The sequence below is a fragment of the Anguilla anguilla genome, chromosome 6 (genome assembly GCF_013347855.1).
Source record: "Anguilla anguilla isolate fAngAng1 chromosome 6, fAngAng1.pri, whole genome shotgun sequence".
In the NCBI taxonomy this organism is placed as follows: domain Eukaryota; kingdom Metazoa; phylum Chordata; class Actinopteri; order Anguilliformes; family Anguillidae; genus Anguilla; species Anguilla anguilla.
The window spans coordinates 40763991-40778508 of NC_049206.1; the positions used below are offsets into that span (position 1 = coordinate 40763991).

At 41.5% G+C, this 14518-nt stretch overlaps 1 protein-coding gene across 1 annotated transcript in view; it reads right to left on the reverse strand.

Moving 5' to 3' along the window:
* The window catches only part of LOC118230189 (nesprin-2-like), a 30185-nt gene extending 21208 nt beyond the window's left edge, over positions 1 to 8977 (reverse strand). Inside the window, exons 1-2 of the mRNA XM_035423000.1 lie at positions 8910 to 8977; positions 4470 to 4610 (exon numbers count right to left, since the gene is read on the reverse strand). Coding sequence (XP_035278891.1) covers positions 4470 to 4557 — 88 coding nt within the window. The 5' untranslated portion in view covers positions 4558 to 4610; positions 8910 to 8977. The remainder of the gene's footprint in view (positions 1 to 4469; positions 4611 to 8909) is intronic.
* Between the last annotated feature and the right edge of the window lie 5541 nt (positions 8978 to 14518).

The window sequence follows — 14518 nt, forward strand, 5'->3', positions numbered from 1 at the left end:
TAGGTTGAAGTACTTCTCATGACATCACACACAGCACAGAGCAGCTTCTCAGACTTCAAAAAATGGTTGAGCTCCAGGCGTACGATCTCGTTGCCACAGCAAACAGCTCACAGCCTACGACAGTTTACTAGCGAGTAGTGTCTGGACAGCTCTCTGGGTGCCAGGGAATGAAGTAATGCGGGGAAAAAAAACATGAAGGAGACCAATCAAACGGGGCAACAGCCCACTGGAAATTACAAACAACATCTAACAGGCTCCTAACAGGAGAACTGATCCAGTGGACATAGCACAGACACCAAAAATGACTCACTGAACTGTGACCCAGCACAAACAGGGCCCCATAGCCTAGCCATTGTACACAGTCAACTTCAGTATTATTGGAGGCCCTCTTGAAAATTGAAAATTATTGTCTCACTAAGAAAATTAATCTTATAAAAAAACGTCTTTGAGCAATAGTATTTTTCTCATGGGGGTCAAAAGCATTGGCAGTATTGGCATCCCTAAAGAATATTTTAAATAAAACCAAAGTAGTGTCTGTGATGAAATTCTATTTTTAAAAATGATCTCAGGCTCCAGGAACTGTATTGCAGGCTCTCACCATTTCCTTTATCACTAGGGTATAAATATGAGGTTGTTTTCAACTCAGAAGATAGAGATGGCTGTTGATCTTCGCAAATCAGGTAACGGAACAGTCCGGAACAGCTGAAAATTTGCCAGGAAGAGGATGCCTGTGCAGATTACCCCCAAGCACAGTGCATCATTGAAATTACAATTGGAATTGTGTGTTTTGGTAAGATGAGACCAAAACTGTTGCCATGCACACCATCGGCCTGCAGAAAAAGATGACTGCATACAAGGAAAAGCACCATACTGATACCAACAATAGAATATGGTGATAGATCATTGATTCTGGGGGTTTTTCTGCTAGTGGTCCGGGGGCTCTTCTTAAGCTTGATGGCATAATGAATTCCACTAAAGACAGGTTGCCTCTGCCAGGAGGGTGAGACTTGGCCATAGATGGACCTTTCAACAAGAAAATGACCCCAAATAAACATCAAAATGAACACACAAATGGTTGTGGGAGCACACTTTTTTTTTGCAATGGCCCTATCAGTTTACAGACTTGAAACCTATTGGAAACCAGTTGTCTGAGTAAAAGAGGACAGCCTACAAGCACTCATGGATCTTGAAACTTTCTGCATGGAGGAGTGGTCCAAGATCCCTCCAAAAGTGTTCTCCAACCTTGTCAGTCATTAGGCTACAGGAAGGAACTCAGTGCGGTTATACTCTCCAGGGGAGGCTTCATCAAATATAAATCATAGGGGTGCCAATAATTTTGAAACCTATGGTTTGCAGAACAAATTGTACTACTCAATAAAACTTTTTGTGTTATACAGCTCCCACATGTTGAAGCCCAAACTATGATACATTGTATGAGTTGTTCATTTTTTACAGCCATTTTGTTCCTTTCCATGAAGGGTGCCAATAATTCTGGAGTTTACTGTGTTTGCGCCTGGGCTATAAAAATAACCAACTATGACCAGGGGACTGCAGCATTGGGAAACTTTGTGCCTGTTCCTGCAACGTTCTTCATAACTTTCCAGAAAAATTCAGGAAATCCAATAAAAAATATGTTTTTGGAAAGTTTGCCCTAACATTTTTGGAATGTTCTGGAAACCTTGTTGGGAGAATTCTTCAAAAAAGCGTATTACTTCCATGACATACAGCTTCTACCAGGGCACCTGTCTGCAACCTGAGTCACAGGTGATTGAAGCACAGTGGAAACCAGACCGTCTGGAAACCAGACTGAAGTATGGAGCAGTCCCCTGCTGTTGCACTCCAGTGCAGGGCCCACAGCCTGAAGCTTCAGTTAATATTGAAATGCGCACAATGACATGGAAAATCCATACTGTACGTCTTTACAGAAATGCACACAACTAGGAGCACTGAAACAGTCAGTGTGATTGTCACTTTTCCTCTGAGTGAAGATGCAGTGCAGAGAGTAAACGATATGCATTCATTATTTAGATGCAATTACTTACTATTAAAATGTATTACACAGATCTGTCTCCCAGACGCCATTATCCAAAGCAGCAGAGCATTACACACATTTAACATATTACAACTCAAACAGTTTATAAGAAAGTAAATCTGCTTGGTACTATATAACATGTGGCACAGACGAATCTTAAAGTAAAAACACAAATTCCTAAATCACTCTAGATCAGGATTAACAAGAACAGATAAAACTACTCTAATCCTATCAGGATTAAAACAAGTAACAGAAAGAGGTGCAACATCAGGTGGGTTCTCAAAATTTTAAAACTCAAGGCCCTCTAACTGACACCTACATACAGTACAAGGCAAGCACCCCAAATTCAGTACAATGCTGAATGTTTGACAGATAAATTTCAGGACAGCCTTCGCCAAATTTGGCTATTTAATACGCTAGTACTGCATGTGTTCAAAATGTGATGTCATTATATGGTGTATGTATATAAGAGATGAGGCTATTTACAATAAAATACTTTAGTCATTACAAAGATCACAATATTACAAAATAATATTCATTTAAAGGTTTCATGTATCTATAAGTCTACACTGTAATTTTCAGTGTAATTTAAATATTTAAACTTGTCCTTTAAAAAAGGGGGATTGAGTATGAGATGCCCTCTGCCATGAGGTTTAGTTTCGGCAATTAGACATTTCACCAATCTGCAGAAATCTGCACGTGATCCTGCAGAACTCGGGCAGAGAGAGAGAGAAGCAGCAGGAGCAGGTTGCGGTGCGTAACAGAGGTGCGTCGTCGCAGTTAAATACACGCTAGGAACGGGAGATAAACTGATCTGATGCCAGAACCAATGGGAAATCCCCGCAGCGGGGGGGGAGCCTGCCGTTCTGAACGCCGCCTTTCTTGGCCTCGGCATTTCAGCTTTCCCGACAGATCAGAATGCTCCCTGCTCTTCCGCCTCACCTGGGAGGTGAAAGTATTCCAGAGTAACAATGATTCATACTCTTTCTCTGCGTCTGATATGGGCGTGGTGGTTTCATAGCATTGGCCTTTAAATCTAAGCTCCACTTAGAGTAGGGGTGCCCAAAATGAAAATTCTGAGAGGCCAATATCAAAAATCTATATTTTTATGTTATGAGGATGACACGCAACTCTTCTTCTCCTTCCCCCCATCTGCCTCACAGGTTGATGAAAAAATATCTTCCTGCCTGGCTGACATCTCTACCTGGATGGCCAGCCACCACCTGAAGCTCAACCTCAACAAAACTGAGCTGCTGTTCTTCCCATACAAGACCTCCCTACTACGTGAGCTCTCAATCATGGTTGCTGGCACCACAGTGACTGCCTCTCACTCTGCAAAGAGCCTGGGGGTGGTCCTGGACAACCAGCTGGACCTCAAGGAGCACATCAAGGCAACATCACGGTCCTGCAGATTCCTTCTGTACAACATCAGAAGGATTCGACATACCTGACCATGCACTCCACCCAGCTGCTTGTCCAGGCTATGATGACCTCCAGCCTTGATTACTGCAACTCTCTCCTTGCAAGCCTGCCAGCTTGTGCCATACAGCCACTACAGATGATTCAAAATGCTGCTGCCCTACTTATCTTCAACCATCCCAAATTCTCCCACGTCACTCCTCTGCTGCAGTCACTCCACTGGCTACCGATCGCTGCCAGGATCAGATTCAAAGTCCTGACCCTCGCCTACACTGCAACCAACAGGACAGCCCCTATCTACTTGCAGGACATGATTTGATTCTATACGCCTGCTCGACCAGTCCGCTCTGCAGCCCCAAGGCGCCTTGCACCCCCTCCCACACGAGTAAAGGGATCAGTTTTGAGAGAAATTCCATTGGTTCCAATACACCAGACAAGATCAGTAAAGCGAAAAAAAGGATTTGAATCCAAAACAAGTAGGCTATGTATTTTACCCAGGTCTGCTATTTGCATATTATAATATGTTATTAATAAGCAGTCTATATAGCGCTGCTTGTTAGTTTGGCAGGTAAAAATGATAAATTAAAAATAAATAATAAAATAAGTTAGTGTGACCACATTAGGTTGACATTTTAACTATTTATGCATGTCTGGACCATGTATATTTTGTCATCATATTTGCCATAATATTGGAAAGTTAGTTTAATCAGCTGATATCAATGTGACTCCAAGAATATCATGCATTCACAGAAAACTGTTTTGTCCGCTCAAAAATTACCTAACTTTTTGTGATAAACCTTAATGACTCATAATAAATAACAGCATAATAAAATGCTATTTTTAAAGGAATCGAATGACATGAATATAGAAATATGCAATATTGTGAAGGGAGGGCACTGTATTAGCATGTTTCAGACGCATCAACACATGTTCTAAATGGGGAGAGGGCGAAAGTCGCTCAGAACAGCAGCAGTAACCCGCTGCCACTCAAACCCACATGGGCGGGGCACAGACTGACCTTGCAAGACCATCTGGATGTTCTCGATGTCCAATGGGATGCTCCCCTCCTCCATGGGAGTGTCCTCTGTGCCACTTCCTGATTTCATGATTCCTGGGGGTGTGGGGCTCACCCTGAGATTCCAGTGACCATGGTTTCACTCTGAAGGAAGAGAGATCACACAATCCATAACCCCATTTCTGTAGTTTAAGACTCATTCATGCGCACGCACGCACGCACACACACACACGCACATATGCAAATATGCACGGGTACACATACTGACATGCATGCAAAAACACACAAACACATGCTCACATAAACACACCAGACCTGGGTCAAATAAGTATTTGAAATACAACTGCTTAGATGCTGGTAAAATCTGAAAACATTCCTGCAGACTCCTGACAGTTTTCAATAAAAAATGTCACTAACCAAAATGCATTACTTCATATGAAATAATTTTTTTATGAACATCAATAAACATGTTTCTTTTAAATGTTTCGTAATATAGAGGAATGCTACTAGTGTTTAAAAGATTAAAGTGTCTCAAATAATTCATTATTTCATTCAGATCAGAACCTGCAAGGAAGTAGGTACAGACACACTCCCCCCCCCCCCCCCCGGTCTGTCTAGACCACAGTGGTGTAGAATCTGTGCTATCCAGATTAATGCAGTTCCCTGAGAGCTGCCTCAGCTCAATGCCCCAACAGCAGCATAGTGAGCAGACAGCACCCCTTAAGAGTGCCTAAAGGCCACCCTGGCAAAGGGTGCAAACACCAGAACAGCACCAGGGAAAACCAAACTGCTCCTTCTACACATATGCTGACCAACATCACTCATTACCAGCTGGCCATTTTCAACGTGACGCAACTGTTTCCAATTGAGAATTCCATCACGGTTAACTGGGCCAGGCAGCTGGATGAGCCGAGCCGCGGGGGAAAACTTGACAGACACATGGTCTGCTCCGACCAATGGCGTAACTTCTAACTTGTTCTGCCACCACTTGTGTCACACACTGTGCCAGGAAATTCACACCATCCACAAATAGCACCCGTTTGTCTGATCCTCAGCCGAGAGTGAGAGCTCTACAAAGCACAAGCCTCAGCAGATAGATAACTTATGTTGAATTAAACTGCCTTTATAAATGCAGGTAACAACCTTCTCTCTTTACCTGCATTCCTATCTTACCTGTTACGCAACTTCTATTAAAATGACTGCACTTCCACAATCAGAATTTGCTTCCCCTGTTTTATTCATGTGCAGTGGGCAGCAGTGTACTGTGCCCCTCAGATTAAAGAACACCAGTATGTTGTAGGTTTGAATCCCAGTCCAGCCAGCCTCTGTAAATGTAGTCTGGGGAAAACTTGATTTGCTTTAGTACAATATTAGCTGTGATACTAAGAAAATATAAGAAAATATGAATGTGAAATGTGAGCTACTGAAGGGGTTTCCAGATATTTTAATCACAGACCCCACCTCAATGAAAGATAGAACTTGTGACCTTTACCCAACATCCACTAAAACCTGCAATGCTGGGGGTATTCAACACATTAGAATACTGAAGCATGCCCAAATCATGAAGCCATTATGTCTATCTATGGATAGATATGAGGTATTGAGCTTTTATCATATTATACATAATATATTATGGACGGAGTGTGGCACAGTGGGTAAGGAACTGCGCTTGTAACCGAAAGGTCGTAGGTTCGAATCCCGGGTAAGGACACTGCCGTTGTACCCTTGAGCAAGGTACTTAACCTGCATTGCTTCAGTATATATCCAGCTGTATAAAATGGATACAATGTAAAGTGCTATGTAAAAAAGTTATGTAAGTCGCTCTGGATAAGAGCGTCTGCTAAATGCCTGTAATGTAATGTAATATATTAGATAAGGTTTAACCTGTGAGACCACAGGTGGAATTGCTGTATGGAGGCTTTACCTAGCACCCCACCCACTGCCGAATGGGTTTCGCAAAGGAAATAAAAAATCAATTAATATACAGAAGTTTTTTTCCACTGGCCGCAAGGGAGAAATCTGTTATCCCCTCCAGGGTGTGGATTCATGTTCAGGAAAAGTTGTAAGATAAACTGCTCAGCTGGGGGTACATTTATGAAGATCACAGCGGGCAAAACAAATAAATCCACCCACTTCAAAAGTGGCTAATCACACCGTGTGTATCTCCACAGTTTTGTATAAATTTCACAGGCAGCTATACAAGTACACTCTGATATATGCATGTGCCTGAAGCAGGTTTGTCCGGGATTTAAGTTCAATGGAGGAAGATTGACAGCACTATCAAATGCGGCATTTCCAAATCCCTACTCTTCTCTCCAATTGTATTAGAGATCCTACAATAGGACTGAATGTTTTTTTTGATGACCGATGTCTTGTGGATGTTGTGAACGTTCACGGGTGGCTTAAGTGTGTGGATTGGCTGATGTTGCAAATGAAATTAGTTAAAATCAGTAAACCTGTGTAGCAGTGACCACCCCCCCCCCCCCCCCCCCCCCAGGCCCCTTGACAGAGCAACTGCTTGGCCCTTGTATCAAGTGCCTCTCAATGCATACGGTAAACATTGGGTTATTCTGTAACATGCCAACAGAATCACACCCTTCGCAGACACAATCAGACAGGTCGTTAACAGGGAGCGCAGTACGGCCCTGTTTGGGCGTTGGGTGAAGTTACTCCTGGCAGGGAACAAAATGATTCATTAAACGATCTCTTGAAGAATTTTTGCAAATCTCCTCAGGCTGCAGGGTTGGTTAGTGTTTACTAGGGGCATGCCATGACATGGAGACAAATAAAACGTAAAAGAGGCAGCACCAACAGTGTTAAATAAAAATTAAACTTGGGTATTTTGCTGAAGAAAATATTTGCAAATATGAATATTCTAAAATAAAACGCTGACTTGTCTGATATTAACAACAGTCTTTTATATACTTAATGAAATCACTTTTGTACTTCGTTTCATAAGACACTGTGGAAAAACATATGCTCAATGACTGTGATGCAAATGCAATGTAGCATTCAAATTAAGGATCAAAGTAAACACAAGGATGTGGTCGAGCACGTAAACAAACCATTAGTTTGCAAAGCAAATGTATTTATTTAGTCTCCTTTTATCTTATTCTTTTTTTTTTTTTTTTACAAACGTTCATTATAACAACAGTTATCATAAGCTCTTCAACGTGCAATACTATACACTGAACTTGTTTTCACATAGCCTGTTGTTAGAATGATGTGACAGAACAGTATACTTCAGAATTCTTGAAGTATAATTATATAAACTTGAATTATACATCAAGTATACTATGTGTAATTCAGCATACATTTTTTTCACTGTACTTTAATAGGTAATACGAATAAAAGAATAATAATAACGCGAAATGGTTGATTGGTTGACTGGTTGCATATGTTAGCTGATTACTACTGATTGACTGAATAGTCGATTGTTTGGTTTATTGAGTAGGCTATAATCTGTTTATTGCCAGGAATTTCCGAGTGCCGAGTCCTCAGTGATATTTGTACAGGACTGTGTTTGAGTGTTGTATTTCGCGTCCTCTTACCTAGCGCGACCGCCACGCCCCAGAGTAAGACTGTGGGAGAGGCAGAACTCCAAACACTAGCTCATTATTCTCTCATGTAGGCGACTGTATCCACGCATAAGTACACACACCCACACACACCGCAGCCAGACGCTGCCTGCCTCGCCAGGTCTCTTAGCTCTGATACGTTACAACACCAATTAAACACCTCCCACAATCTCACATAAACACGAATCCCTCCCTACCGGGCCAGCCAACTTCATCGTCCCTCAATTGTGCTCCTGCAGGCAGGGAGCAGTTTGGTTTGGGATTGCACAGCTTCCGTTTGGCTCAAAAAACAAAAACTCTACTTTTTGAAACTCTACTCTTTTCTGATATACACATAAATAAATAGAATTAGAAAGCACATTTTCGATTTTGTTTCGAAAAGTAGTTCGTATAAGAAGTTCCTCAGTGTTACACCTGCGTCGCTCTACGCGGGGACACTTAAGTGCCAATCATCTGTGGAGCTCTAGACATGTGCTTGTGTTGTGAATCTGTCACTGCCGGTACCCCACGAGTTCACACGTGTACCCTACTTGGTCAAGTCTACCTTGACTGCTGAGTGCTCGGTACCCTATAAACCATAACACTGCAAATCGATTTCCTACCCATAGCCTATGTAGACATTTCCAGGTGAAAACGTCATGCATAACACCTATAAGAAACCAGTTTGCCGATGGGGAAGGAATGGAAAAATACACATTTTTAAGAAGTGCGTAGTCTATACACAAATCTTATCGACAGTATATTGGCATGCAAAGTAAATAAATAAGCGTTATCTTAACGAGAAACTAACTTATCCGTCTTGCTTTGCAACAAGGGGCTATTCAAGGTAAATCTTACAATCCCAGGTATTCCCGTAGCTACTTACATGATTTGCCGAGTTAGAACGCCTTTCAGCCGCTTAATGTACTGTAGATGATCGCAGGCTCGGCTACATCAACAAAAGTTAGAGCCTGCAGAGAAAGCAAGATTATGCCCTGTGATAAACCCCACCTACTGAGCCCAGATTTGGGCAGGGACACACCTTCGGGAGAAAGTGTCATGTGGTATAACTGCAGAGCGCATCCAGTCGAGACTCGACAAACAGGGAGCTCCATACTGTTTGGGGAAAAGATATATTTTTGATCTGATTTAGTTTTGATTTGTAATCAAACAATTGAAATGTGCTTGAAGTGTACATTCTCAGCTTTGATTTAAGGGTATTTTAATACACTTCGGTTTCACCATGTAGAAATTACAGTACTTTTTATACATTAACCCCTTCCCCCCAAACATTATGCAGCTCACTGTATATATTTCAGGGCACCATACTGTTTGGGACATATTAATGTTATGTAAATGAAAGTAGTCATGTTTTGTACTTCATTCAATATCCTTTGGATGCAATGACTGCTACGCATAGATATCACCAGATAGGCTGGATATGACCGAGTTCTCTGGTGATGCTCGGTCAGATCAGTACTGCAGCCGTCTCCAGTGCCTACAGAAAACTGTTTGACAGATCAGAAACGCTCTTCAGGAGGCAGGCATGGATGTGTCTGTGACTATTATCTGCAGAAGACTTCTCAGCAAACTGTAACCTGACCAACCTGTTTTTTTTTTAACGAGAGGTTTGCATCTTGCAGGGTAGCCTCTGTAGTTCTGCTTGTGAAGTCTTCTTCCGCTAAGAGTCTTCTGCAGTACTGATCTGACCAAGCATCACCGGAGAACTTGGTGATCTCTAGCCTTCTTGGTGATATCTATGTATAGCAGTCATTGATCTGTCGGACAGGTGTAGCAGCCAGAAAAAAATTCCATTATGGTGAGAATTCTTTGGTCATCAACTGTAGAGATCTACATTGGCCTACCAGGCCCTTTTCAATTACTGAGCTCACTAGTGCTCTCTTTCCTCTTAGTGATGATCCAAACAGTTGATTGTGGTAACTTTTGGGCTTTATCGCTGATTTTTTTAAATTTCTCATCCTCATAATAACTTCCTTGACTTTCATTGGCACAACACAAAGTATTTCTTGACAGATGAAAAAGAAACACCTTTCAGTTCAACAGGTAGGCCTAAGTATGCCTGGGTGTTTTGATTCTTTGCCAACTGTTCTGTCAATAGCCTACCGCAACTGTATTGTTATTTTTATATTAGCTGCGTGACCAGCCTTGTATTGCCCAAAACATTTATGCAAATCGTACAATAGCATTACCTTGTTTGACCTTATAATATGTGTTGGCGGCGAGCATGCAAACGTAGTCTAGGCTATGTAGGCTATAAGAAAGAAACATTCACATTTTCATGCGGTCTTGCCTATCTCTGCAAGATAATGTTTTAAATCTAATACTGTCCAATGTTGTTTTTTAATGAAGAATGCAAATTCCAAAAAGACATTTGTCTCTGGCATGCTGCGAATCGTTGGGACAATGCCAAGACAAAGGTCGGGACACTTCAGAATTTTCATTTGTATATTTGAATATGTCGCAGAACAGTTTATAAGACAGTATAGTACAGTCATCTGTAATACACTTCATGGCCAAAAGTATGTGGACATCTGATATCCTACATCTCATCCAAAATTATGGACATTAATATGGAGTTAGTCCACCCTTTGCTGCTATAACAACCTCCACTCTTCAGGGAAAGCTTTATGCCAGATGTTGGAACACATGCTACAGGGATTTGCTTCCATTCAACCAGAAGAGGATTAGTGAGGTTGGGCACTGATTGGGTGATTAGGCCTGACTCACAGTTGGCTTTCCAATTGATCCCAAAGGTGTTGGACGAGGCAGAGGTCAGGGTTCTGTTCAGGCGACCAGTGGCGGACTCAGGCTGTTTGAAGGGAAGTGGCGAAAAAATAAAAAGAGCACCTACTGCACAACATGGGGCCCCACCAGCACGCAAAAAACTATGATGCATCATGTATGATGAAATAGTCTTCATCCTTGATTAAGATTAACATTATGTTATTAGGCGATCCAGATTAAAAGTATAACCACACCTCTATGATAAAACCACACTATAAACCTTTACAATGTATGTAAGCAGGGTTTGAGAGGTACATTCAAAATCTTATCATAGTATTTGTTGGCACCCCTAGACTGTCGTCACGGCACCCACTTTGGGAAAGCCTGCCCTAGAGGGCATGTTGTAGGGGAGACTGTAGGGCACTGCATGTCATTTTCTTCACTGGGATTTTTTTCTCTCCATTGCAAGGGTACTTCATTGTGTTTTCTCACTTGGAAGGGCATCTCAGAGGTTACTTCATGAATTTTTTTTCATCAGAAAGGCACCTGTAGGGAACCTCAAGTTTATCCCATTGTAAGGGCACCTGTATGGCACCGCATCACATTTTCTCCACTGGAGGGGCATCCATTAGGAAACTTCCCCACATTCTCACGCATGCAGGGACACCCTTTACAACACTGCATCACATTTTATCCACTGGAGGGGCACTTCTCCATTAGAGGAGCACCTAATTGGGCACTTCATCATGTTTTCTCACCCGTAGGAGTACCCTATACAGCACTGCATCCCGTTTTCTCTACTGGACAGGGCACCCTCTGGGACACTTTTATGTAGGGGTGGCATAGAGGGCACTTCATAACGGCACCATTTTCCATTGGAAGGGCGCCCATAGGGAACGTCAAGTTTAGACCATTGTAAGGGCACCTTATAGGGCACTGCATCACGTTTTCTCCACTAGAATGGCACTCATTAAGACACGTTATCGAATTGTCTTGCTCTAGAGGGCACATCATCATAATTTATTTCATGAAGAGGCACCCTAGAGGGCACTCAATCATTTTTTTCCCATGTGAAGGGCAGCCAATAGGGCATTTCCTGTCGTTTTGCCACTCTAGAGGGCACTTTAGCAATGCTTTTTCAACCATAGGGGCACCGGGTTGCCCCCCCCCCCCCCGAGTCCGCCAGTGCAGGTGACCCATGTTCTTCTACATCATTCTTAACTAACCATTTCTACATGGACCTCCCTGTGTGCCTGGGGACATTGTCATGCTAATACAGGAAAGGGCCTTCCTTAAACTGTTAGGGAAGCACAGAATCATCTAGAATGTGATTATATGCTGTAGCATGAAGATTTGCCTTCACTGTAATTATGGGGCCTAGCCCAAAGAATGAAAAACAGCCCCAGACCAAGGGGTGTCCAGATACTTTTGGTCATACGGTGTATCTCGTCAAGGTTATTTGGGGGGGTTTGTGAAGTTTGAGGGGGAAAACCCAAATCTCCAATCATGGTGGATATTTTAAGGGAGGTCTCGAGATATCTTGTGATATTTTTAGAGGTAAAAAAAGGACACACTAGTCCTCTGGGGATGTGTTTCTGAGCCGACCCATTGTTAAGCATGATCTCAATGTCACAAGATTATTCTGACCAGGCCAACTGTTCTCACATTCTCAATGGATCAGTCATAAAACCAAGCACACATTTTTGTACCCATGACAACACAATTCCCTTGGGTCCCTAGTTAATGCTAAATAGTTTGTTTCTTTTTCTTAATTAATATACAGTATCTAACGCAATGGCTATAGTGATTCTTCATTCATTGTGCTACGCGAAAGTATTTCATGATGTGTTTTTTCCCCTCAATATTTTATCATCATAGTCTTATGTGCACTCAGATACGGAGTAAAGTTGCGGGAAAGTGCCCTAAAAAGTACAAAGCCCTGCAGGTACCCTAAATACAATTGTACATCTAGCAAAATTTTATTTATGCCTTTTTTTGCTCGTAAAATGTGGTCATAAGTAGCCTACTCACATAGAACATTATTGTAGGATAGGCCTACATTTCGGAAATGTGTTCTTTGTTAAAGAACAAAAATCGTACCGCAAATTGTAGCCTACTTTTATTTCTGAGAGTGCGCATTTCCAATAACGAGCACAGGAGGTCACTGTAGTCCATTGTAAATGTTTTCCAGAATTACGCTGGGTTACTTCGGCGCAGCTGATGGGCAGTTAAATACCCTGCATCTGTTTTATGGACTGTATTAAGTTAGCAATGTCCGTAGGCCACGCCACGTTTGTTGCCATGGAAACACCGACGTCCACACCAAATGCAGCGATGTCTCAACCGCGCTTCTTGCACTTTTGTCAGGGTAGGTTAGTTACCTAATATATGTGTTCATTTTGACCAGTGAACTAGTGCCTTGAAAATGAGCGATAAGTTAAAGCAATGTCTGCAATGAGATAACTTTTTGGAAGACTGCTACTCATGCTCGGTAGCTGCTTCTTTCTGCCCGATAACGCACGCCAGGCGACACCTTTCTCAGGAGTAACCGGTTAGCAGCAGTGCAACCATAAAAACGACATAGATAAATAGAAACACTATTTATCAACGTTATTTCGATTTTAATTTTCACTAACAAGAAAAGCAAACATTTACTATATGACCTCATTGCACTCTTATTTGTAACACCACTGTCATTTCTGAGGACATCCACAACCACAGCATTGAACCTGAAGATAAGTAGCCTACGTAGGCATGCACATAACATTATGTTCATAACTGCATTCAGGAATAATGGTTTTATCTGGTCTTATTATGTATCTATTCTGACGTATACTGCAAATATATTTTGACTCAATTTTATATTTTATATTCAATACTTTTCTATTTTATCAATTTGTGTATTTTAGGAGTTTCTAAAACGTGTCACAGCAAAATGTCTAGTGTTAATTCAACTCTAACAGGGTTAATTAAACTCTTAACAAATAACATTTGTTCCCACTCTGGAATGTGGGACTAAATGTGATCTATCAAGTGTTGAATTAACACTGGGTATTTTACTATGTAGAAATGGTCAACTGGACAGCATTGGTTCTGGGCAAAATATTGATTTTTCATGGTCTGATTGACCTGATTGAAATGTTGCTTGAGCCATACAAACAGTTTGCATTTGGGAGAATTACACTGTGGGTGGAATTCATTATTATTATTATTACTATTATTATTTTAGTTCCACAAACTGTTGCAACACTTCCAGATGCTTGCGTAACATAAGTCAGAAAGGCCCTGCTTGAATTACCTGCTGGGAAACTCTAGTTTCAAGGAGGTAATTACTGTAAACACATGCTGTTCCCACGTCACAATTCCCAACCATTATTCCCAGAACCTTGAGTCACTCATAATGTAGTTGTTGCTTATCACAACACTAGCCGTGATGGTTATGAACAATTCCACTGGACACCACAGCTATCATGCTGTGGCATGCTCTGTCATTCTTGCAGCCCCTAGTCTTTTTAACTAAGCCTCTTTTTAATGTATCCGAATGTATTAGGCCCACTCAGATTTACATGTATTCAGTTAAGTTCATGTACATATTGCATTAAAAAAATAAAAAATCTTATTTTAAGTAATATTTCAGTTGTACTTTTTAAGTACATACAGTATATTAAAGTTGAAAAGCAGTACATTTTATAATATACTGTATATTCCGGCATACTGTATGTCAGAAATATATCTCAAAATGAGCTTTTT